This window comes from Pterocles gutturalis, unplaced genomic scaffold, assembly GCF_000699245.1.
Source record: "Pterocles gutturalis isolate BGI_N339 unplaced genomic scaffold, ASM69924v1 scaffold1222, whole genome shotgun sequence".
Lineage (NCBI taxonomy): Eukaryota > Metazoa > Chordata > Aves > Pterocliformes > Pteroclidae > Pterocles > Pterocles gutturalis.
Genome location: NW_010112347.1, coordinates 18,821 through 46,600, shown reverse-complemented (window position 1 = coordinate 46,600; position 27,780 = coordinate 18,821). Strand labels below are relative to the sequence as shown.

Sequence of the window (27,780 nt, the reverse complement as noted above, 5' to 3'; positions counted from 1 at the left end):
AAATTTGAACCCAGTGTGAATATGTGCCAGCAGGGGCTGCTATCTTTTGAAGGATTTGCAAGGTAATTATCTATGTGTTAATTTGTATATATATATCTTAATGTATTAAAATGACACCAATGTACTGATGTTTGTATGAGTCACAAAATACTCAGCACAGCATAAAATTTCCTCACATCTTCTGACCTCTAGATTTTTGATGGATAAAGACAACTTTGCCTCCAAAAACGATGAGTCACAAGAGAATGCTGAGGACTTGCACTTTCCACTGTCATATTACTACATCGAATCTTCACACAATACTTACCTTACTGGCCATCAGCTTAAAGGGGAGTCCTCGGTAGAGCTCTACAGCCAGGTATGCAGGATTGGATCGTTGTGTAGTTTTCAACAGGAACTTGTTTGTTTAACTGGCAAGTCGCAGAAGCATGACCTTTTTGCTTTGAAAATCGAAATGTCCTAAACCCCTGCTTCCAAAACGTTGGAAAACATGATGTGTGGGAAAGCTGCCTGTAAGCACAAATGTCTTTTCTAAGGCAAAAAAAATGGTTTTAGTTTGAGATTCATAGCATTTAGACACCAGTCAGTCTGACCCAACCTACTAAAATTAGACTTTCCCACAGGAAAGACTGATCTAATACTTTAGTTCATTCAGATGTCAGAAAAACTAAAGTACTGCACGTTGCACTGCAATGACAAATTTCAAATGGAACTACAACTTCTGCAAACATTACTTCTAGGAATATTCTACAGTTTTTTAGACTTTATGCCTGATTGATGGTGAACAGGAAAAGAACAATTTCTCCCTAGGGCTTTTGGTTCTGTCTTTGTTTGTATATATATATATATGTGTGTGTATATATATATATGTATGTGTGTGTGTATATGTATTTACCAAATGCTAGAGAAAGCATCAAACTTCCTGTAAGTAGTGTTTTCATTACTCTAAATGTTAATGACTCACGCTAATGTTAATGAAGGGCTCATCTGGCATCCCACATGCTGCGTCACCTGGAGTTATAAGACAGAGGGGTGAGGCTGTGTTAGGAGAGGCTGAATGATGTGATGGCATTGAATAATGCAATTGCAAAGGAGGTTCCTGTAGTAGCACTGCAGAGTGTTGTGATTATTGTATTGGGAATAGATGGGAAGTGCGACAGAGCTCAGCTGGATCCAAAATTTGCATGATGCAGAAAAGCTTCTTCCTGTTCCTCAAGTAGTTGTTACCAGAAGAGAAGGGTCACTTTGTTCTGGCTCAGTGTGTCTAGTTCTCGGAGAAGTGGTTGTGTGCCAGCTATGGACAGAACTGCTTGAAATCTAGTTACTCAAGTTTTGAATAGAAGCAGTAATTTTTTTCTTAATCGATTTTTTTGCTGGAAATTATTTTGACTGTAGAGATCTCTGTTTTGAGTAAAATACTTAATTGTAATACAGATAACTCTTTCAATAATAGGCATGCTAAATATTGATAGCAATAACAAGCTGGGCTGCCAACAGATGAGTTAGTTTATCTTTCCCTCTGTCCTTCCTCTTTGCTTTCTTCAGTGTTTTTCTAGAAAGTAGGGCTTTCTAAAATAAATAAATGAAAAAATAAAAAATGGATGGATAGCCATTTATCATTATATCATTAAATATAAAAAATATTATTAAATAAGATGGCCGGCACATTTCCATTCTAATTATCTTCATGGAAGTTGTTCATAAGACATTATTTTCAGACCATCTTCTGTTAAAAAAACTAACAACAAAACCAAAAAGAACCAGCAAATAAACTGCAGATGCTATGCCTATAAGCTGTTCTGGTTGCAACCTGGAATAAATTGCCATGTTCCTTTATAGCTGCTTTTGCAGTTAGAAATATGGAAATGTTTCTCTCCTTCAGAACATTAAGCTACACATTAAGAACTACTTTCTGCAAAAAAGATTCCATGTGTCCTGTAAGATACCATGAATTTCAAAGCTTTATGGTACTTCGCCAAAGAATGTAAATGCTTTCTTAATTTTCCCACTCATAGAATCATAGAATCATAGAATGGTTTGGGTTGGAAAGGACCTTAGAGATCATCAAGTTCCAACCCCCCTGCCAACCTCCTTCTCAACCTAGGGGATTCAGTTAGCTGGGAACTGTAGCTTCTGTGGGCTATGTTTACTCTACGGAGATTGCTCATTCCAGCACTTTGCTGAACCAGTGGGGTTCTGTTTAGCTTTGCACTGTCTTGTTGTCTGCTTTGATGGCCCAAGACTGCGGCTCATACGTGCTTACACTGTTCAATTGCATTGTAGGTTCTTTTACAAGGCTGCAGAAGTGTAGAATTAGATTGCTGGGATGGAGATGATGGGATGCCTATCATTTATCATGGACACACTCTTACTACTAAGATCTCTTTTAAGGTATGCTGTTAATTGTACATGGAAACAAAAAATGAGAAGAAAATCAGTAACATTTCCTCTAATGAAGTAAAAAAAATTGCCTACTAGAAAAGTCCAAATCATAATGGACTAATAATCCTAACAGAATATGAACTGTGCACAATGTCAGACATGAACTCCTAAATTGTAAATGTTATGCTTTTCAGATTAGTTTTTGTAGCATATGTACTGTAACTTTCTGTCTTTTTATTGTCAAAATAAGTAGCTGTTACCATTTCTGTTGTAACAAGATGCTATGTTGATCTGTAGGAGCTTGTTTTGAAAGCAAATTGTGGATTCTTTCTTCTTAGGGGGGAAAACAGATGCCCTCTTTTCTTCCCTTTCAACTAAAAGTAAGTTAACTGAATGCTGCAAAATAATCACGTTCTTTCAATGACTTTGCTTTCTCACAGGAGGTAGTTGAAGCTATTGATCGCAATGCGTTTATCACTTCCGACATGCCAATTATCATATCAATAGAAAACCACTGTTCATTGCCTCAGCAACGCAAGATGGCTGAGATTTTCAAGGTAGGCCATAAATTGTGGTAAATTATTCTAAGCACATGCCCTGGGATTTTCCATAATATAATCACGTGTTCTCGATATTTCAGAATGTATTCGGAGATAAGCTGGTAACAAAGTTTTTATTTGAGAGTGACTTTTCTGATGATCCCATGCTTCCTTCACCTGCCCAACTGAAAAGAAAAATCCTGCTTAAAAACAAGAAGCTCAAAGCCCATCAAACACCAGTGGATATATTGAAACAAAAGGTAAAGTCCTTCCTTAATAGCAAGCAGTGAGACCTAACTTTTGTTAGCAGTAATTAATTTGTGGTGGAAGTTTTTGCCATTCCAATATGTATAGCAGAACGCTCTAATGCATGTTCATGCTTAAAAGTCTCACAGTGGATTGCAACACTTTCAGATAAGTAGACAAGACATACAGTAAAGTATAGTTACAGCATAACAAAATTTTAGTGTATTTTAGTTTTATAATAGTTCATAATATTATGATTAGCACTGTAGGCCCTATGTGCGAAACATAAATGAAGTTTCACTCTGAGGCTATAACATTTGCTATTCATGTTTGTTGAGAAGTAGTGATTCATATTCAAGCCAGGCAAATGCTTTCTTTCTTACTCTCTTTTTGGCAGGGACTCTGCTTTTCAAGTAGTGCTTGTACCTATATGAGAATTTTTTTTAATTCTAAAAGATTAGGGCTGCATCTCTGGTAGCTTCAATTTAATAACATCAGATTAGTCAGCAATTAGATTGAATCCTTGAAAACTAATTGCTTTTACCCAAAATGTAAACACAACTGAACTAGAATTGAATTCTTCTGTCAGAATAAGTATGTGTAAATCATACTGATCATACCAGTATGTGGACATTCTCCATCTTTTAAAAAAGTTTTAAACTGTTTCCAAAACAGCACACCCCAGACTGGAAAAAGGCAGTCTTGCTCTGACTAGTGTGCAAAGTGGACATTTTCCCATAATTAATCAGGTTTCATATCTTACTGGGTGTTTTTATACCAATACAAGTTGTTTTTTTTTTTATATTCAAACCCTTACAATGGTATTTTTAGCTTGATCTTACCAATCTTACTTCTCATCATACCTAGTCATTGCTTTCATATAAATAAGATGTAAACATTGACAATACATCATACATTGAAAATACTTACCAATAATGTAATCAGTGGTTCTGTTGCTTTAGGCACACCAGCTGGCACATATGCAAGCACAGGCTAGCAATGGTGCTAGCAACCCTGCCGCCAATGAAGAGGAAGAAGATGAAGAGGATGAATATGACTATGACTATGAGTCTCTCTCTGATGGTAACAATATGTTTATTTATTTATTACAGTGCTGTTGTTAGAACTGTAGCAATAAGGCATGTAAATATTTTAGTTCATGAATGATGTCAGTAAGTTGATCTTATCTTGTGAGAGGAAGATGTACTAAATGTCCTCGGTGGCACTTTGGTGCAGTAGGCTATAATACCGTGAAAATAATTTGATTGTGTAGAGGACTTGAGTGTGACTTTAACTCCAACCATTAGATGTTCTAACTGTGCAGTGCATCCTAAATTGTAGTCAGGAGAGATGGGGAGGCACTCTTTATCAGGGAGTGTAGTGATAGGACAAGGAGTGTAATGGGTATAAGCTGAAAGAGGGTAGATTTAGACTAGATACTACGAAGAAGTTTTTCACTGGGAGGGTGGTGAGGCACTGGAACAGGTTGCCCAGGGAAGCTGTGGATGCCCCATCCCTGGAGGTGTTCAAGGCCAGGCTGGATGAGGCTTTGAGCAACCTGGTCTAGTGGAGGGTGTCCCTGCCCATGGCAAGGGGGTTGGAACTTGATGATCTTTAAGGTCCTTTCCAACCCAAACCATTCTATGATTCTGTGATTCTATACTTTATATTATTTGTATTATGCAAAAAGATTGTGTTCATAGTGTGCTCTGTCTACATTTGCCTGTATTGTCTTTCCTAAGGAGTTTAGACACCTGAAAGCTCAAGATTCACAACAGGCTTAGCCCTTGCATCTGCATGACTGCTATTAAATTGACCTAGGATGCAGATTCTCCAAAGTCGTCCTTGGTTACTGTCTAATCCCAGAGACCCCTGAAGTGCCTATTTTAGGTATACTTTTCAGCATCAGCTGTTCACTTCATGTGTGAAGGTAGAGAAGCCACTGAGTCCCTGGTTGTTCAATAAAGATGTCTTTATTAAAGCTTTAGGTGCTCAGTGAAAAAATGGCATGCCTTACTGACTTGCCTTGTAAGTTCATGTGCTGTCTATGCTTCAGCTATGCTAGCTTTCAGGAACTGGCAGTTTAGCATAAATCCACCTTTAGGAGCAGTTTATAGACTGGAAATAATGATTGGCATGCCAGAGGTGATAAAAGATATTGCAGTTATAAACTTCCGTTACTTCCTTAGCTCTCCAGTTCAGTCAGACACATTTGATTTAACTATAGATGAAGGACAGAATGTGCCACACTGAGGCGACTGAGCTGACATCCTGCATCTTTTTTTGCTTCTCTTGTGGCGGGGCTGGTAGAGCAAACAGCTGGAATCAGCAGTTTTTAATCCTCTCAAGTTGTGTCAAAGGACAGTTTTCAAAACCTCCATGCGTGGATTGAACAAGCTGGATGCCTCTCATTATTTTTCATTGGTAATTTTCAGAGAATATATCAAAGTAGATCACTGTGTGTTTACCCAATGAGACAGCAATGATGGTACAAGTATATACCATCTGGGTAGTTCAATGCTGTACCATTGTTAAACTCCATAGATGGGTCACAAAACTGACCAAAGGGACAAAAAAGTTAGATTAATATTCAACAATTGTGGGTGTTGGGGTGGTGCAAGGGAAGTGTGTCGATGCTCTCTTTAAACAGCATCTCCTGTTGCCACTGTCAAAAAGAGAAAGCTGAGCTAAATGGACCATTGGTCTGACGCAGTTGGGTATGTTCTCCTAGGTAAAGTACTTCACTCATTGAACCTTTAAGCCTAATGGGTACCTGTTTAAGTTGTAGGTACCATGTCCAGTGAAGATGTAGGGCTCAACCATGCCCTGCAGCATAGGACTTCTTTCCAGTTGGTCTCTTATTTCCATTACTTACTTCTGTGTTTAATGATTTAAAAAACAGACACAAAATTAATGAATGAAGTTCATAATCTGACACTGCTTGTGGGATAGCAGTATTATTTATGCTGATATGAACATTTATGAGTTTGTGCTGGTGATGCCTTCAGTTGTGTTTTGCTAGAAAGTTGGCCTAACTGGCTACTTAAGAGTACTCCTTCTGTGGGACAGGGTGGAGACAGTGTAGATGTAAATTGCTGTGAAAACCTTAGATCTTTGTTAACACACTTGCCAGGAAAATATTGCAAGCTAACTGCAGTAAGTGATGTTTGAGCAATGTTCTGGTTAGGACAAGGTTTGAGAAATCTAAAGCTAGCAAGGAACATTCACACCTTCCAATATGTGAAGGAATCTGTGGCATGGTTTACTGCTGTTACAATGATGATTCTTTGGGGTCTTTAATTATGTTCATATTTTGGCAAAACTAATCTAAATAATGGTCTGTAAACTTTCTAAAAGATTTTCAGTTTTATTTTCCTTACTGATACATTAAATTTGCATAAGGCTAATAATTTTACAACTGACACTGAATTTTCATTTCTCTGTCTGTAAATCTTAATTTCCTTTACTCTTATTCCCTCTCTGACTCCATTTCCCTGTAGCTGATGTCCTTAGTGCTTCTCCTGCTCCTAACAGCCAGGAAGGTAAAGGCCATTTGGTTGAGCATTTTAACTGCATGAAATCCGCACTGCATCTCCAGCCTGTTAAATGTGACAGTGTGAATATATGGTTTTTACTTTGTATTAAAAATGAATCAGATATTCTTATAAGGTCAGGAACTGTTAGAAGGCTGCATGTGTGACACTGGTTATACAGAAAAAAAGAATATGGTCAAAGCATCAGGAATATCAGAAATTAAATGTATCCATTCCTTTTGTGACAGTTACAATATTTTGGTCCAGAAAGACCAAATTACTGGGTGTATTATTCTCAGATAAATATGTAGCTTTGAAGAAGAATTTCTATATCTGTAAAAAAATATTTCTTCATGGTGAATGTAAGGAGAGGAAAGCCAAAACTTGCTGTACAAAGATGTGTACATGTTTAATGTGGTTAATTGTGCTTGGACTTGAGCAATTCTTTGTTCATCAGGATTATCAATTGTTTTCAGATGTCAAGCTTAATTCGTTGGATGATTTTGTTTTAAGCATCTTCTGAGCACAAAAGGATAGTCTTTAAAAGAAGTGCAACATATTAACCAAAGCCAAGCCAAATTTTTGAGTAGAAAGTTACTACTAAAAGAGAATGCTTTGATCAGAAAATGCATTATTTTGGCATCTGGTTATTCAGATAAGATTCACAGGTTGTCCACAAATATTGTTAATTCAAATTAAATTTACATTGAAATTGTTTGGCTTTATGTTTATTAAAATCCCATTAATTTTTAGATAACATTCTTGAAGACCGACCTGAGAATAAATTATCAAGTGATAAACTGCAATTTGAGTATAATGAAGAGACTGCCAAACGAATAAAGAAGGCTGATTGTGCTACTTACAATAATAAAGGAAAGGTAGTTCTACTTTTTCCCCCATTTCTTCTCAGTCACACGTTGATATATAACCACCTTCAAAAGGATTTGAGCTGTTTAGGTATCCAAGACATCAGATGGCAGATGTGCTTTAATGAAGACAAATAGTAGAAAGCATGGAAATGCACCAGAGAAACTAGATTAAATATAATAAATGCTCAACACACTGTTAAAGAAAAGTCCTCAGAGTTTATTGTATATACAGGCTGTTTGGCTGAAAATTTTAGCTGTCGTCGTTTGCAGTGAAAGACTTCATTTGAGGCTAGATCCATAAATTTATTTAGATATCTAACTTCCATTTACATCAATGGAACTGAAGTTTTCTTCTGAATCTTCAGCATCTTTGTGTATCTAAATAACTTTAAAACACCATACTCTCATATCAGATAGCCACATTACCTTTTATTAAATCATCTGGCAACTGAACCAGTGTATTGCTGTTTAGTAAATTGTAGTTTCTTCTGAACACAGATGAGTTTTGTCTAAATGCTTGTAGAACTGACTCAGATTGAGGCCTTTGCATACTACCACAGTATCAGTAACAGGTATTGATGCATAAACCTGCACATGGAGATGTGTTAGGTGAAGACAGCAAACCGTATAGGAAGAATGAGATATAAAGGATTTTAAGGACATAAGTAAAGTATGCAAGAGTGCTTTCACATTCAGTTATTGTATTATTATATGTTCTTGGAATTGTCACTTAGGTTTACGATATGGAGCTGGGGGAAGAATTCTATCTTCCACAAAATAAGAAGGAAAGCAGACAGATAGCCCCAGAGCTATCAGATCTTGTCATTTACTGTCAAGCTGTAAAGTTCCCCGGTAAGTACACTGCCCAGTTTTACTGATTTAAACTTTCTAATTCTTGGAGACATGTTTATGTTTTGAATTAGTTAGTACAAGTTTTTTCAAATTGAAGTAGTCAAGGAGCTTTTTTCTTGATGATTTGGTAGTCTACATAATAATAGCTCCTGGCAGAGAAGTAGTATACATGGATTACGTGAAGACATATTGTTTGTCATATTAAAATGTTTACAAAAGCGAAATTTGCCAGTCTTCACAACTTAGACAACTGCTTCATTGCCAAATGACAGATGACAGAAAGCTTTATCTTAAGAACTCCGAGTTTCCATGTAAGGACCTACTGAATTAGAAAGAAAAATATTCTTAAAACCTTTCAGGAAAAGCTTGTCACATTTCTTTAAGTGACATCGGTTTAGTGTGCTTCACCTTTTCCTACAGCTGCATCTTCTGTTCTTTCCTAAGTGGATAGGACAGGAGCCATTTTGGGGGTGAAATGGCCTTTTCATGGGAGCAGGTGACTGCATGCTCACACACACACTTTATAGAAGGGGTTAAGGAAATTGGAGGATCTTCTTTTGTACAGTAGGGAGAATAATGTTTGCAGAGCAAAAGGAGAGGGAGTAACTGAAGAGGAGATCACTGATAGGTACTTATTCAGTACTGAAATGTAAGGTTGAGTATGTTTTGGCTCATGCTGTGTACATAAATTCTTTTAAATTGAGAATTTATTGTTTATTGATGTGTTTAATGTTTTGCTCGAAAAATCAGCTTTTTAATGGAATGGTTCTCTGTGGAAAAGTTAGCAATTCTGCCAAATCATGATCTTACACAAATAGAACTATAATCAGGTTAGAGAAGCTAACCAAACATAAAATAGTGTCAAACAGGCAAGATAAACATGCTAAAAAATGGAGAGACTTTTTTTATAATTTTCTATAACTTTAAAAATTGTAGGTGTCAATTGTAACATCAATAACTGCTAAAAATTCAAATCTGATCCTCTCTTTAATAAAATCTGCAAAAAGATATATTTCAAATAAAATATTTTCTTTTCAAGAATGATATTCAAGATTAAGCAGACATAGTATCAGTTGTTCCAAGCACTTTGACACACAAAGAAGTTCTGATGTTCTAAGAAAACTTTGAAATATTTCAGGATTTTGATGCAATATCATTCTAAGAAATAGCAGCTTTCCTTATCTGATTTCTTCTCTTGCTTTAAAGAGGACATGAATGGGACAATTAAAAAAATGAGTTCCTTTCAGAGATGAACACATGACGCTGTAGAAATTAGTTTTCCAACAAACTTTGTCTCCTTTGAGACAAATGCTGCCTTCTCTGCAAGATCTGTGGTCTTCTATGGCCACCGTGCTGCTGGTCCATTAATAACGACAACAAGGCTGGCAGATTCATGACTATGTAGCTCTATTGACCGGATTCCTAACCAACTCAGAAAATGCAAGAGTTTTGGAGACAGAGAGGGCAGAATTCATGTCAGTGGCTGATCAATGGTGTAAAGACTTTATTTCCCATCTTCATATATTTTTATTCTGTGTTTACAGTTGCCTATGTCTCTGAATGTTTATCACAGATTTGTGACTATAAAAAAGGACAAGGACCATTATGTTCGCTTAGCCTACTGAGTAACACAGACTTCCTTAAGTGCTCCCTGGTCAAAACAGAATTTATCATGTGGAGAGAATAACATTTCTTGTTTGTAAAATCTCTGGTAACAAGGAACCCATCACAGCTCTTGTTGTTTCAGTGGTTGTTTACAGTCCTTGCTTAACTTCAGTCTGTCATCATACCATTGGATAAAATCATACCATTATCTAAGAGGGTGAAGGTCTGTTCTTTTGGGTCACCCAAGATGAGGGCAGTGAAGCATACTTGAATGTGGTACTGCTATAACTCACTGGCACATGGCTCATTGTCTTGGTGCTGAGGAGCCTTATACAATGAGTAGAGAAAGTTGAGTATATAAAAACAGGATCTGCACAATCAAATGTGGAGAGCAAGGAGTTACCTCAGCTAACCAGCATGAAATTCAGTCACCGTCTCCACTGTATCAGACTATCTGCCACTGTGGTATCAGTTTTCAAGCAATTTAAGTGAACATAAAAAAGGGCACCCTATAAAAGTACCATAAATTATTTTTCAAGGTCTGCAGACCTGCAGACTAACTGGCTGTTGGTCTGAAGCACACGGTGAGAAGGTGACAGTTACAGTTTAACCTGTTACTTTAGCATGGTTAGAATAAGAAGGGCAAAGAAGTTTGCTATCCTCTGGATTAAAAATCTAAAAGCAGTATAGCAATGTGGTTATATCTAACACGAGATATGGGTGTTAAGTTCTGTAACTCAAAGGATATAGCATAGGGATTTAATACAAAACATTTTCTCTGTCATTATGGTAGTATGATGGGATCTCTGTGCAGTCTGGTGGGATCTAAGCTGGTCGTGCTTTCACCAGAGGGTTGGACCAGGTGACTTCCAGGTCCTTGCCAACGTCCATTATTTTATTAATTCATGATTCTATGAATAGGTCATGCTCTATTTTGGAGTCAAGTTTAAAAAGGAGTGAAAAATGGAGCTTGCCTCTGGGAGGAGGCATGTCAAGTGCAAAGCACAGCCATGGGAAAGGCTGAAAGTAAACTCCCAGCTGCAGTTTACCCTGTGGCCATCACACTGGGTTCCTTTAACCCTGGTGTTTTGCATTGCACTCTCTGGTGATTTATGAGGTTACTCTGTTTCCTCAGTGACTGTCTCCACAACAGGATTTTGAAACCTGTATCTTGCTTGCCAAACCCATTTGATCCATTGAAAACTGGGATTAAATAGTACTGGAAGCACACAGTGCATAACTCCTCATTCTTCTAGTCGGTTCATATTCCTTCATCTCAGCTTCTACCATCTTCTGTGGTTTATGTGTATGCTTTGGCCCAAAGAGACAGTACGTCTCCAATGCTGAAAACATTTATGTATATCCTAAATTTTACTAACCCAAGCAGTTCCATTGAAACGATCTGCGTAATTTTACTAAGGACATGTAGACATGCTGTAAAGATTGAGAGCTGAACATTTACATCTGTGAACAGACTTCAGTGGAAGAGAGTCCAGTGTATTCTGTGATTTACATTTGTAGTTGAAATATTAGTATTAAATCCAGAACTGTCTTTAGGCAGGTGTGAATTGATGTGAGTTCATGAGGGTTGTTTCGTAAGTTGCAGTTAGGCAAATAACAGTGTACTTGCTTTGTTATATTTTATATCACACATATGGTCTCTGAGAGCATCCCCCACCTCACTGCTGTGGGTGTCAGAATAATTATCGTGTGTTTTGACTTACTTTAATTTTGGTCTGCTGCGTGCTCTCTCTAAGTCAACAGAAGGAAACTGACCTTATGGAGGATTAAGTCTGTCTACTTCACTGGGATTTAGATCATGATTTTAATGATTATTTTGCTGGAATGCATATGTTTAAATAATAGCTATACTAGAGCTTTCCAGCTCCACTTCTAGTGCATATTGGCCATTAAATGCTTAAAGGATTTTGCACACCTACCATATTTCCCATCATTGAAATACAAATTTTAAACAGAAGATGATACCTCTGAAAACATCTTGTTAAACCAACAGGATTTGGGCTTTTTCCTTTACATTGTATCTTTAAATCATATTTTTGCATTTATTCAATTATATAGGTATGATATCCTAGATGAATTCCATTCTATTCACTACTGTACAGATTTATTGCTTCTGTAGGAAGGATTTTTTTAAAGATTTTTCTAAGAATGAATACATCAGGACTGTTATTGCAGAATTTTTTGATATTAATTAGGACCACTCTGTAATTTGAGACAGAGCCACCTTCCTCAAGCCAAAAAGTAAAATGGGGAAAAGTTACATCGCAGAGAGATAACTTTATATACGTTTTTATATACATTATATATGTAAACATACATAATATATACATATATAAAAGCACAATTTAAAATTAAATTGTGGAGAAAAATATACTGCTTGCCCTGTGTACTATATAACAGGAGTATTCATGCCTTCAAAAATAATGTGAAATATGATGGAAAATGTCATGCCCTCTTGGTCATGTTTTTTGGCTCATTTATTTTACATTTATGGGAACAGGCTTGTCAACTCTAAACCCATCTGGCTCTAGCAGAGGAAAAGAACGAAAAAGCAGGAAGTCCATTTTTGGCAACAATCCTGGCAGGCTGAGCCCTGGGGAGTCAACTACTCTTGCCAAAGCATCTGGAAAAGGTAAAGTTAGCATCTTCTTTCACCAGTCACTTGGAATGACTCTGTATTCCAACACATGTACCAGACCAAGTTGTTAAAGATCAAATACTTTACAATGTGTAAGATGTTGAACTTTGGAATGGTTTTTCTTTAGCGCAGCAGCTATTACAGTAACACTATTATGAGTGAAATGTTGAGTGTGGAATGTTAAAATAGGATTACTTAGGAATATGAAGACCCTAATTCATAAACGATTTGAAACTAAAATATTTTAAGTCATGTATCTTAAAGTTTGTATTTTTAAAGGTATGAATGAATGTTTTCAAAGTAAAAATGGAAGGCAGAACTGTTGGGCTATATCCAGAAAAGGATTTGTAGTGTCTGAAGCAGGACTTAGCTGCCTAAAATTCAGCCAAGTCTAAACATGTAATCATGCAAACTTCCATTTTCTACCTTGGAGGTATTTAGACTCTCCAGGTGATTCAGTTTGCCTCCTTTCCTCATGTAAAATGTATAAATGAGAAGAATTAAATTTTATTCAGGCAAATGCCACTGAAGTATTTATTTATGAAAATGGTTGTTAGCACATCTAACCACAGTATCATTTCAATACTTAAACATTATGTTTCCTCTCATGAATTGTTTTTACTGTATAAGAATGAATGCAATACTTAGTAGTGTCATTTTCCAGGCTCACCTTTTCTACTATAACCAAAGCAGGGACAATTACTTCACTAGAAAACATTGAATTCTTGGAGTCTCTGGATCTGCAGCTATAACTTGAAAGTACTGTTTATTTTCCAGGTCCTTTGGATGCGATGAGGCAGACCTGGGAAGATCCTTGCTCTCCTTATAACTCTCCAGCTTCTCTCAGTGCTATCATAAGGACACCCAAGTGCTATCATATCTCCTCCCTGAACGAGAATGCGGCCAAGCGGCTGTGCAGGCGGTACTCTCAGAAGCTGATCCAGCATACCACCTGTCAGCTCCTGAGGACCTACCCCGCTGCCACGCGCATTGACTCCTCAAATCCCCATCCACTGATCTTCTGGCTCCATGGCGTACAGCTTGTGGCTCTTAACTATCAAACAGATGGTATGCATACATGAACACACATTGTAATACATTTTAAATGTGAAATAAGTCGTTAAACTTTGAATTTGTATTTGACGTTTGCTTTTACTTGCTCGCCGAAGAGGATGTACCTGTCTCTGCACCCCAGCGCAAGCAGGTTCATACATGACAGTCTGGTTCTTGGGAGTAGTGATCTGAGAGTCCAGGAGCTTTATGCCAATGCTGAAGATCTCCCTATACCACAGAAGTACCTAGACAGCAACACCTTCCATTTTTATTTTTACTTTATTGCTGAAGGTGGTTTTTTTTTTCCCCAAATCAAGTAGCTCTTATGCCTTTCTGGTAATTTCAAGTATAAAAAGGTACTGAACTATTTTCTATTTAAAGTGCCACCTTAGATCCTGGTTTAATGTTGATCAGAACAGTTTTGGGACATTTTCTATCCTATCTTGTGTTCCTTCACCTTTTCGGTGGAGGATCCATTAGGTTATCTCATCTACAAAGGTACACAGTCAATGCTTTTTTATCCTGCAGTTCAGGGCAAATACCTAGAACTTCTCAGAATAGGCAAGCCCTACAGTTGCATACAGACAACGGAAGGGGATAGAAAAGAATTAATTGTTCCTATAGTCTTGTATGATTAAGTATTGGATAGATTGGATACAAAAATCACAGGTATTTTTGAAAACCAAGAATGAATTGTTAATACACAACTAAAATTTTTTAAAAATAGATACTTAAAATATGTCCTTGTCTTCACTGTTGCAGTTTTTCCATTGTACCATTGCTCTTTGTCAGTTTTGGCTGCCTTACTTTCACAGATCTTCCTCTGCAACTTAATGCAGCGATGTTTGAGGCTAATGGTGGCTGTGGATATGTTTTGAAACCTCCTGTTCTCTGGGATAAAAATTGTTCCATGTACCAGCAGTTTTGTCCATTAGAAAGAGATCTTGATAATAAGGAGCCAGTTATATATTCTTTAACAGTAAGTACATCAAATGGGAGTTTAATATAACCAAACAAATAGAAGTAGACAACATTTAACTGTAACCAGCATTAGTCATGCTTCTGTGTGAAAAAATTGAACCTTTAACTGTTGCTTGTACTTCTGAAGGTCAGCACAACTAAAATAAACTGAATAAACTGAAGAGGGAAGGAGCAAATAATCATGTTTCTTTTATTTTATTGGCTGCTTTGTATCCACAGTTACTTTCACTGTTCCCTTCACAATATTTGTCGAAAACCACTCCTGAAAGCATTTTCCCTGGGACTACACAACTTTGTAAAATTATATGTGTGCCTGGATGTTTCACATGTTTGTGAACACTTAAGAATCTACACAAAAAGCCATTATGAAAAGCTGTACTGAATATTAAAAGCATGTTTTTAAAAAATTATATAATAAGATATATAATTCATGGATTTATGGCCAAAAAAGAGAAGTATTCTAAGAAGCTAGTCCCTTCGAGGAAATGTTTCAGAAAAGTGAGATTCAGAAGAATCAAAATTCTCCCAGCTGTGGTAACTTCACACCTAATTCTTGTGTTGTGTATGCCAAAGCAAGCCAGAGGTCAGTGCCATCACCCCAGAGTAATGGAGAAGAAAATTCGATCCTTTTTGACTACGTTACTAGTACATTCCTTCTGGATTAACTTTCAGATGCCTTGAATGGTTACACTCATGATGTATAGCGTATTTTTTTCAGAGGAAAGATACCGTAGCAACGGCATGGTGGGGGCTGAAGCAGCTCTGCCTCTGAAATTACTGCCCTGGCAATTACAGAAGTAGGGGAGCATTGTAATTAAATCAGCATGTTAACAAACTGTGCTTAGAAATGTGATAAACAATACTTAGCTCAGAATCGTGACAGTAAAAGAGTTACTCTGCTAATTGGTTCCTCTGTGTACTCCTTGGCTTCAGATTGTGTCTGGACAGAATGTCTGCCCTAGCAATAGCACAGGCAGTCCGTGCATTGAAATTGATGTGCTGGGGATGCCTCTGGATAGCTGCCATTTCCGGACAAAGCCCATTCATCGCAACACTCTCAACCCCATGTGGAATGAACAATTCCTTTTCCGGGTTCACTTTGAAGATCTGGTCTTTCTTCGGTTCGCAGTTGTTGAAAATAACAGCTCAGCTGTAACAGCTCAGAGAATCATTCCCCTAAAAGCTCTAAAAAGAGGTACAGTATAGTTTGTAATGATAACCTGTGCCAAAATCGTCCAGCAGATTCCTGGACTGAATCCTGCCAGAGGGATATTTTTAATCAACTGGCTGCTTTTTTCTAGAGGAGACAGGGAACAAATATCAGACAACATACTTTGCCCTGGCAGTACAATGCTGATTTCATTGGCTCCCTGGGAGCTCGAGTCTGCCCCAGTGTCATGTAAAAAGTCAGATCTTGTGCTGTTGCAGAGACTGGGGCATACTGTACGCAGCTGCTCTGCTCCTGAGCTGTGTGGCTGTGAGGTTGTGTTCACCTTGAGACTTGCTGCTCCCTTAGGAAGCATGGAGTGGTTTCACTCCTTGCCTTGTCCTTTGCCCAAGAAAATGCTGAAACTGGTGATCACTGGGCAGAGGGGAATTGTACTTCTTGCCACCATGGCTGGAGGAGATGTGAAGGAAGGGTGAAAAAAGGTGAGAGAGAGATTAAGAAGCATCGTTAATTCTGTGACACCTGGCAGAGGCCATTTCCATATTGCCAGCAGCTCTTCAGCAGAATGATAAAAATACTTTCACATTTACTTCACGCCAGTGTAATATCACAACACAGTCATAGCCTATGAGATCTGGCCATAGACATGCATTTTCCCAGTGAGAATTTGCCCTTGTTTCATTCATATTCTAGTATTTAGCTATTTCTTGTGTGAATATATTGAATATTATGGCAGAACAAAGGTAGGCAGCTATATGAGCCACTCAGCAGTTCATAGCGTTTAGGTTACACTGTTGTACAGACAAAGAGTGTTAATGCAGTGTTACTACAGTGCTTTAAATCCTATAGGTGTGGCAAATTGTAGCTTTAAATATGCCAAATTTGAGTCTTCCATTTATAAGACTTGTGTCCCGGGATGTGGCAAAATACTTATAGCAGCGTTTTTTTTCTCTCTAGGTTATAGACACGTCCAGCTCCATAACCTGCACAATGAAGCATTAGAAATTTCTAGTTTGTTCATAAACAGTCGGAGAATGGAAGAAAGTCCCTCTGGAAACACTCTGCCTACATCTGTGGTAATTATATTTTTGTGAATGCCATGTATTCTTGTCTTAATGACTACTATGGTCTGAAGACAACAGAACCACTGTTTAAAGATGTTAGCCCCTAAAGCTGCACATTTTTCAGAAGTACTTCAATGCCCAGTCCTTTTGTGCTTTGGTGGAAGTAAGGTTCTCCTACCTGGCTGACACTGTGGGAGGGTCATTCTTTTAAAATTTGGCTTTTGGTGTATTTAGGTACATCACGAGGACTCCTATGCTGCAGGAGTGTGTCTGAACAGTAAGGATCAGAGCTGCCTCATGCATTCCTTTATGCATGAATCGTAAGCAGTGCATTTGGGACAAAAAAAGAAAGATGCAAATTACCAACAACTTTGGAATAATGAGAGCAAAATTTAGTTCTATTACAGGAAAAGATGGCATCTGTATTTGCATAAATACATATTTATATATGCGTGTGTGCACATCTATGCTTGTATGTACAAATTTGTATACGTACACACAATTGTGTGTATAATATATATAAATATATATCTATGTATGCATGTATGGATGTGATGTATTTTTTTTTAAATAGCCCTTAATGTTAGCTTACCTGGGTTACTTGTGTTAGTAACTTTAAGCATGTATATTATCCTTTTGGTGATTCTTAAAATGTTAGATAAAATCTTCTGAGCTACTGTGTGTGCAGCAGATGTGTTCCAGACATTGTCCTCCTGTAAACACATGCTGAACATCTGTCTTGGTGAGTTACACCAATTTAGGCAGAAAGGAAGAACAGAAATGGTGTGGAGGGTAAAACGAAGCTATAGATTTTCATCCAGTAATTTGTACGTTGAATCCAAATAGTCAGAACTCATCTAGAATGCAGATGGTGAGCAACAGAGATCTACCCTTTTTCAGTGGCAGTTTATGTACTCTTACTGGAAAACTCCCTTTTTCTTCTTTTTCTTCAGCTTCAAGGTAGGATGGGGCCTTCTGGGGGGAAACGTTTGTTGGGGTTTTGTTAATGTCTTGATCTACAGTGTAAAAGCCATGCATCAGCTGGATAGCTTTGCTCTTTCAAGGTCCGTACAACTTGTGTGTACAGTTTCTTTTAAGCAACCTAAAAATAACATGCCTGTGTAAAAACATTCAGTAACCTGTTGAATGTTGTCTTACAGTTGTTTAGCACGGGGGAAAGGAAAGCTGCTGTGAATTACAAAGTGACAATTCATGGAATTCCAGGCCTGGAGCCTTTCACTGTTTTTAACGTAAGTGGGGGGACCACGGCTGCACAGCTTCTCCATCAGGTAAGTTGGCCACAGAATTGAGGACTAATTGCAAGAATCCACACTAACATCAATCTGGACATTGATCTCCATGCATTCCTCATGTGCAGGGTCACTGTAGTTCATTCATCCCAGCAAAAAGGTGCTTTAGAAATGTATTACTATGGAGTTAATTGTGTTGCAAACACAGACTATCAGTGCAATTTTCCTAATCTTGGCTTCAGAGAATGGGTTATAATCTTAGAACATATTCCTTGTCAGTATTTTAATATTTGGGCATATGCAGATGAGAAACCAATCTTTCGGACCTGACAGAGGCAGTGGGCTGCCCTTACAGCAAGGGCAAACATTTCTGTGCAATTCTTTGAACTTGAGCACCACAGGAACACAGAGTAAAAGTTACAGGGCTAAGTTCATGAGTAGAAAAACCAGTTAACTCAACAGGGATTGTTATTCTAGCAGTGGGAAAAGACTGTACTGTCCTGGGATTATGAATAAATTATCTGGTCAGCCAAACAGGACAGAAATAAGCTCAAATAGTACTGCCTTGTCTGGAATAGTTGAACTGCTTGGCTAGGCTAAAGAGAGCAGTACATTACCCTGGAGTAAAATATCTGAATAATAAATAGCACATCAGAAATCTTGCCTATGCTATCAGAATAGTTATTGATTCTTAAAGTTTCTTTATTCATTCTCATTTATAACTACTAATTATGCAGTGTTTATATTTAGCATTCTAATTGCTTTGTGTTTATTGTGGTCTGTCTTAGCTCTTGGCTACAACGAAAGGCACAGAGTCATGTGCTCCAGACTATTTTCTGATGGAAGAGAAAAGTTTTATATCTAAAGAAAAGAGTGAATGCAGAAAACCACCATTCCAGAGAGTAATTGGTCCTGAAGAAGGGCTAGTGCAGCTTTTGAACAGTTGGTTCCCAGAAGAAGGATATGTTGGAAGGATTATCTTTAAAACTTGTGAAGAAGTAAGTCTGTTTTGGATAAATTGTTATTTACAAAGGTAGCTAAAAATAGCTGTTAGGAGCAGGAAACAAAAGGATGCAGTGTTTGTTTTACTACTTGGTGAGTAATGTCAATGCTGTGTACATCATTTAAACCCAAATATAACTTTTGAGTGAGCACAACTAGACTTTATACACCTGTGCAACGCTAACTTGACTTCAGCCAGCTCTAGGATCAGCTATGTGGTGTTTAATTATCACTTACTCAACAGCTCAATGCCATCTCACTGTTTTGATAGATAGTTCTAATTTAATGTAAATCTAGATTCTTGACATGATAGGAAATTAATATAAAGAAGGATAATAGTTAATACCACAGGATCATAGATAACAGAACACCAGACTCCAATTACCAATCAGTTTAGGTGTCAGCAACTTCCTCTCTGTTCAGAAAAATTAGAAAAATTTTAATGTTAAAGAACTCTAAAAACCTCAAAGGATGATAAAATTATCAATGACAGCTTAAAGTAATGAAATAGTGATTTCTTTTAATTTAAAACAGGAAGATGGAGCAATTACTTCAGTTTAAACTATGAGCAAAACATACACAGCTTGAAAATATGCTACTGCCCAGGCTTGTGAGAGAAACAAAAAAGCAGGAGAAAGACACTTAATGATCTAACTTTCAGAGGCACTTCCTTTGGTCAGTTCAGCATATAATAATGCTTGCTTAGCCTGAACATAGCAATATGTGTACACGTATATTTATATGCACAGATTTTACATACACGATTGACAGAAATCCTCTGGGAACATTTAAAATGAAAAAAATATTTTTTAACTGATTATTTGGAAACAACTTTTGATAAAGCTCCAATTTGTCAAATTACTATTGTATTACACAAATCAGTGTTTTGTTTTCCTCTATTTCTAATATTTGCAGCAAAAATTACTAGGTGGGAATTTGTCTGTTGAAATGGTAGCCTAGCATTCAGTTGTGACTGCAACACTTTGTAAGTGTATGCGACCACAAATGTGTCACCGCCAAACCCCATTCTTTCAGAAAACATGGATTAAAATCTGTCCTAGCGTATGTGAAAATTACGCTGTAGTTTTGCCCTGTCATGCTACTACCTCAAAGCATTATCTGTAATTTTGAGCCTTTCTGCAGATAGCAGCCTCAGATCTTGGAGCTAGAAATCAAGCTGCAAATCTACATGGAAAAAACAAGGTCCACTTGTAGGGTGTGATACACAGCCCATGTTTACAGCTTAGGATTTCAAGCTATGATACAAGGGGTTGAAGAGAAATACATTATCTGAGAGAAGGAGCAGCAAGGAATTCTGTCTAAAATATGTAGCAGTCATAGAGCCTGAAAAAGGACAGAGAAGCAGCCTTCTTGCTCTACAGGAACATGCTCATTGAGACTTCTTGCTTTGTAAATTCTTGTGGTTTTAGTGCAGGAGCAAGGAGAGAAAAGGAAATTTTCCACCATTTCCCATCTTAATGCCACCATTACATGACAACACATAATTTTGCATACATAAGGAAATAAAGGACTAAGCAATCATTTCTGGATAATGTAGTACTATGCATGTATCACCAGTCCTTGCCTACTATGAAAGGTATTTCAGACACCAGTTTTAGAGACACAGGTATTTACTGTGTTATTAATAAGCAATAGTGTCTTGTTAAAACTCTTATATAGCAGACTTGGATTTAATGAAATAGAGCTGGGGCAGGAGTCTCCAATTTCCATGTGATAAAAATCTTTGTGACCACCAGCTCTTGGTTGCCTCTCTGAAGTAAATTAATTTGCCTCTACTTTTTTCTACAGAATTTAAACGAGAGAAACGTCTTTCAAGAAGCAAAGGAAGATGCAGCCATCAGCTCTGAGGATGACAGCTTCTTTGTTCAGGTACATGATGTCTCCCCAGAGCAACCACGCACTGTCATCAAAGCTCCCCGCTTCAGCACAGCTCAGGATGTCATACAGCAGGTAAGCAGCACGGTTCCGTTTAGTAGATCTGTAGAATGTAGGGTGGAGGTTGGTTTCACACACAATAAGGTAGAGTTTGTTCTCAGCACTAGCTGAGCAATTGATTTAGTTACCTGAATCTGAGAGAATGCCTTATCTTTTGCCTTTTTTTCTGCTTTTAAACAGACTCTTTGCAAAGCCAAATACTCCTACAGCATTTTGAGCAATCCAAATCCAAGTGATTATGTGCTCTTGGAAGAGGTGACAAAAGAGCCAGCAAACAAGAAGTCCTCAACATCTAAACCATCTCAGAGGATCCTCTCTGATCAAGAGTGTGTGTTTCAGGCCCAAAGCAAGTGGAAGGGAGCAGGAAAATTCATCCTTAAACTCAAAGAACAGGTTCAGGTAAAAGACTAAATATTTTGCAGCAGGTTTTATAGATGGTATATGATCAGCTTAATGGGAATCTACTTGCAATGGGAGGGAGACACAACTGGCATGAGGCTGGGATAAGGGACTACAGCAAAAAGCAGATTCCTCTTTTCTCCGCATGTCCCTTAGTTTTTTCTTTGCAAAACTGCATCAGCAATGCAATTCCCTTACAGCCTGCAAATCTCATGACAACCTTTATCTTTTGCTACCAGCTTTGTGTTTTTTAAAATTTGGCTGTGCATGCCATGTTCCCAGGACTATTCAAGTGGACAGAACTTAAAAACTCCTGGAATAAAGTCCCTTTATTCCAGCCCAGTGAAAAAGTTGTTGCTTTATCTCAGGCTCTGGAAAATGGCAGGAATAAAGTACATGCCTGCTGGGAGGAGGAGCTGTGTTCTCCTTTACAGCCAATGCCACCAATCCACAGAAGTTGTTGCTTTAAAGTAACTGTGTCATAAGCGCAGATTTTTATATAAGTTTATACCAAATCTGCTGAACGTATCTTTGACAATGCATAATTTTTAATTAATTTCTTCAGAACAATCAGAAGTGTGCCTGGCTATGAAAGCACAGCCACACTGAATTTCAAAAGGCAGGCCTATTTAGAAATATGTTAGGTGGTTTCATATTAATTCCATACTTCACAGCTAACAAATAGCCTGTTAAACCACTTCTGTGATCTGATTTTTTTTTTTTTTACAGGCAGCACGGGATGACAAAAGAAAGGGCATTTCCTTTACCAGTGAACTGAAGAAGTTAACCAAGTCAAGTAAGCAGTATCGGGGATTCATATCGCCACCTCTGCAGGTCTTGCCAGACAGTCCACAGAGCAAGGATGAAAGGTCTGCGTGCAGTCTGACTTTTAGTGACATAATGGAATAATCACCACCACTGCCTACAGTATGGTCTGTTCAGGTACGAGATATTGATTCTAACTCTGAGCAATAATTTAATACAAAATTTACAGAGTATCTTTTTCAAAGTTAAAGTTGGTTAAACCATAGTGAGGTACGAGGGACCGACAAAAAGATCTTAGACATTGGTGTGCATAGGCACAATAAGATCAGGAAGGTCTCCAGTGATTTATTATGGCATTTGCTAGCGTGAGTCAGAATGGTGTGAAGACTGAAGTTTCACTTTGCCAATTTAAAAAACAAAACCAAAATGTTGCATCCTGGTTGATTTTGTAGTATGCATTTTAATCTACTAACTGTGCTTAACAATATCCTGTTAGTGTTTTGCTCTGGGCCAAAGTAAATATCCAGTATTTAAATATCCAGTATCCAGTAGAGCTTTTGTTGTTTTTTATTACACGCATATAATAAAACCACTGGGACTGACAATCTCCTTTTTAGCTAAAACAAGTTAATAGTGTTAATTTGCCAGAAATGTTTAAACATTTTTATTCTACTTTCTGTATCTCTTCAATTTTTCCCATCTTGCTTGACTTAAAACAACAAATGAAATACGCAAGGTAAGACTGTCCCATTTATATGAAGACAGTATATGTATCTTGCCCACCACTGTACACTAACCAGATATTTGCATAGTGCTACTACAGCACTGAGATGGCACCTGAGAAGTCAGAGGTCATTGTAAAAGAATAAATCTCAGTGTTGATAAGCCCATCTCACACATGACCAATATTACATTTTTCTTTCAACATACACCTAATTATTAAAGCATTACTTGGCATGCACTGTCATACTACTGCTAAATCATTATATTAACATAATTCAAATAATATTTTCTTTCATTTGTAAAATAATTCAAATATGATGGGACAACATCTTATTTCTAGGCTACTATAAAAACCCTAAACCACACAAACAATCTGAATTCAAGAAAAGCAAAGTAAATTACAGAAAGATCCCAGTCACATTCACTCTTCTTCTGCATTTGTTCTTTCATTTTTTTGAAAACTGGAATTTACGTCACTGAATCCTTCTGTGGTGCCTTTGAAGGAACCTGCTGTGGTCTGAACTGGTCAGCAATTGTGCCCTGGGCTGTAGGTGCTTAATCCACGCAATGCTGCTGGATTAACATCCATATTCTGGGAATCCTAAATGGGATGTCGTAGATTGGAAAAGATGCCTGTCAGCTATCAGAAGATTCTTCTTTTCCTGTATCTTCACAACTGCAGATCTCTATAGGCGGGTGAAGAAGTTTTCTGGGACTGTATGTTGTAAACAAACACATGTTGTCATCCTCCCATTTTTAAACAAGCTAAGTTTAGCTAATTGCCTCTAGGGAAACTGAAGGCAGGAAACCAGTGTTCTTTGATGTGTATTATATTAAAGTAATGCACTTTTACCTGAAGATTTCTGTTAAACACTGTGTTAAGTGATTGTAAAGAGATTTAAATATACTGTAACTTCCTTGACGTATCTGTTTAACTTTGGTGAATATACACAAAATGCTCGAATTATTTATAGTTTATCTACTTTAACAAAATAATGTACAATAGCTAAATACACCTAACTGGTAGTGATACTTTGACAAGGAACAACACCTTCTTCTTATAAATTCTAGTTTTCCAGGCTTATGTTTAAAGAAATATTTATTACCATGTTCCAAAATACATGCCATTGTATAATGTATTTATCATATACTACTTCTTAGAAAATGCAGCTTTTTACCTCGCTCTGGATTTAGAAAAAAAAAAAATTTGAACTTTTGTTTGTTTCTTTCCCACACAAGATCTTAATACCCAAAACTGACCAAACTCAAATGCATTTATAAATGTAATTAACATTTCAAAATTCTGAATTCAAAATACATTTTTCCATACAGTCAGGAAATGTTTTTTTACTTGTCTGTTGAACCCAGAGAGTGTAAAGAACTCTTACACTATAACTTTTGACATTTTTGTTTACAAAGAAACACTGTTGTAAGGTGTTACGTTTGCTAAATTCATCTTTTGATATTTAAGTTAGTTGTGGTTGTCTCTTTTTTTTCCTCCGTGGGAGTTATTAATGTGCTTAGTTAATTAAAGCAATCCATACCATCTTACAGCGGCACAAATGAAACAATTGCTGCCATCAGTCATTCCTTTGATTTCCCAAATTAATAGTATTTGTGGTGAATAAATTGCTCTGCAAAAGTTTTGTCTCCCTAGAGCAATCCCTAAACAAAGCATTTCAGTTATCTTGCATGACTAACTCAAGAAATCCGTGAATACAGGAGTGATTCATGCACTCAGTTATTCCACATCAGCTTCAGCACTCAAGCACAAAAAGCTTCTACTCCTAAGAGAGAAGGTGCATCAGGCAAAGGATAAAACAGCAGTGTAACTAAAATGAGGTTTACTTGTGACAGGGCAAGGACAAAAGGGAAAGAAGTTCCAGGCAGTCGTCTTGTGACAACCAAACCCTGTATCGTTTCCCCCACCCCAATAATGAGAAATTGAAATAAAAGAAAGCCAAGTCATTAATTCACATATAAACAAGCAGAAAGAACCTGCATTGTCACCAGAAGCTATTAAGTCTTTCACTATATAGTATAGAAAAATTCCTCTGAAGTAGTTATTACCAAACCAAAAAGTGCCCTCTTGAGGTCATTTCCATATTTCAGGAAAAATAACCACACACACAAGAGGCAATTTCCCTGTGGCATATCCCCAGAGGCCACGCCTTTCCCACTGCTCATCTTCAGTACTGATGGAGCAAAACTGCATTTTGCAATTCAGCAATATGATCCCATTTAAAAACCTAATCATCTCCTACTTCAGCCTCTTCCCTCATGTATTACAAATTCTAACTACGTAGCTAGTCCCTGTAAGAATTGAGGTATGTTCTCTCTGTACCCCAACCCCATGGCACCTGCATAATGCCAGACTGATACCGAGTAAAATGTCAGAAGTGACAACTTCCTTACCCATAGTTTCATATGCATAGTTTCCTTTGGAGTACTTTGGAATTACTGGGAAATACTTACATCAACTTACTGCACAATTCAACTAAGGCAACTTTTTTTTTTTTTTAAATGTTAGTTTCATTCTCTCTGTTATTTTAACACTGTAGCAGTTTCACATCACTAAGAATTTTTTCTTTTGGTGTTTTTATGGCATTTTAGAAACAATACTTACTGTCCTATAGAGTTTGCCCTTCTCTGTTTGGCTTTTTTTTGTTGTTGTTATATTCAGTAGCACTGAAAGGAAAACTCTTAACATCTCCTGTAGTATCATAGTAGTCTGTAAGACACACTTGCTAATTCATTAGATTCGACACACAAAGTTCTTACACCCATGTCATCATCCACTGATGGTTTTCTGTCACACATTTAAGAAGAAAACAAACCCTTGGGAAATCAAGGGACAACAGTAGCCATGTCACATTGTGTAATGCAGGTCTAACACTAGCCTGAAGTCTAGGAGCAATTTAAAGAGAGTAGTTTTGTACTATTTCTGCTAATATAGTAGTTTTCTAGCTGTGGTAATAGTTTATTAATACAAGTAACTTCCTCAGCAATTCAAGTCTAAAGCTGCTTTCACTGCTGTTTATCACGGTGAAAGAGAACTGCAAAATATCTGGCTTGCTATTAAAAACCCCCAACTTTACAGGCCTGTAGACACCTGAAATTGTGTAAGGCCAATTACACTGTTCCAGTATTTTCATTAATGCACCTATATCACTTAATTTCAAGTTTAGGTATTGGTAAACATCCGAGAAAACTTCTGTTGGTGAAATGTGGCACATTTTGGGGTGAAGTTAGAAAGGAACACAGTATTCTTCTGTTTGTGTAGGTTCCAAGTATCCTAATAATGAAAATACAACTCCACTTGAAGCATTAAACAAGGCTTTTTTTGTTAACTTTTATGAAAGCCCAGTTAAACAGATTTCATGTGCTGAATTATTATTCTAATAGGAAAGTTTATTCTGCTCAGCCACACATTTTATTTCTGCAGAAATACCTGTCCACACATTCCTATGACAAGATTGACAAAATAACTTCGTCCCTTTGCTGTGCTTTTGGCTGGGCATGGACATCAATTAGGAAAATACATTCATTTTTACATTACAAACTATTTACAGGAAGCAGCTTCCAGGATAAATGTTAAAAGAAAGGAATGTAAATAATCAACACCTTCCAGAAACATGCAGTCTGAGTGGTAGCAGGCCTCACGCTGAACAGTTTACAGGTGGAAATTTCATGCTCTGTTGCCTATTGGCAAAAAATACATAAGTATTTTATTCTACAGTAGTTTAAAATCACTGTAATGTGCTTATATTTTCCTTGCATATCATGTGCTGGTTGCAGTAGTGTGACTGTACGGGACAAAAGCTGGGCACAGTCACAGATCCTGACCCCACTGCAGTACTACTCAGTTTGCAGGAACTGGGGCGTGCCAGGAGGTACTTCCTACCTACCGCCTGAAGAGAGTCTCCTGGTTTTATTTTACTAATCCCAAGTGTAGCAGTTAGAAGAATAAAACATACTGTGTCAGTTTTCTAGATGAAGTTTTAGAAAGCAATCTGCTTCTAGAAATCACAGGCGTTCAAGAAATAAAGACTTTAACACAGACATATTAAGTATTTCAAAAACACATTCTCTGACATTCATAGTTGGTCTTTAAAAAGAACTTGCTTGTAACTTTACATTTCAGTGAAAGGTTGAGTCTGCTGCTTCTGAAACTGAACTGTCGGTTATGCTCTAGCTCTCTGAATGCTTCAGTTAACATTTGGTTTTTATTCACTGGCTGTTACTATTCCGCCATAAAACTCAGTTTACTTTTAGGGTAGCCCACTAAATGTAACAATGGTGGTGGGTTTTTTTCCTGTCTGTGATAATTATTTTATAACTTCAATAGTAATAGACATTTGGCAGAGTTAGCAAATTAAACACAAAAATAAAGATCAATAAATAGATTTCGCTCCAATACATGTGTAGGATTTTTCAAAATTACTTAGTTGTACTGTTGTCTTCCTCTGCATCTTAAAGCATGTCAAAGTATTCTGACAATGCAATATCACTATGTGCCAGTCTTTATATTGTTTGGAAACTATGTAAAATGAATAGTTTTTAAAGTGACTTTTCCACCTGGACTATTTTCTCTCCACTGACTTGAAGAATAAATTTGTATTTGTATATGTTGTAAAAAAATAAATGGTTTAAGATGTTAACTTTTTGCTTTTGCCTTCCTGAACTCACAAAGTATTAGCAAATGCCCCCCTTGGAATATTTCAGAATTTAAAT

General features: G+C 37.2%; 1 protein-coding gene across 1 annotated transcript; it reads left to right on the top strand.

Annotated features, from left to right (window-relative positions):
• Positions 1-22,467, top strand: PLCE1 (phospholipase C, epsilon 1; the record flags this gene model as incomplete). The annotated part of the gene is made up of 19 exons (XM_010073984.1): positions 1-62; positions 193-358; positions 2,284-2,391; positions 2,823-2,939; positions 3,023-3,181; positions 4,130-4,250; positions 6,668-6,709; positions 7,454-7,578; positions 8,304-8,421; positions 12,548-12,679; positions 13,463-13,753; positions 14,554-14,717; positions 15,653-15,914; positions 16,845-16,963; positions 18,112-18,240; positions 18,990-19,199; positions 21,013-21,174; positions 21,340-21,558; positions 22,288-22,467. Coding segments are annotated over 19 exons (2,886 nt in total), but the record flags the coding sequence as incomplete, so codon positions are not given.
• Positions 22,468-27,780: the final 5,313 nt, after the last annotated feature.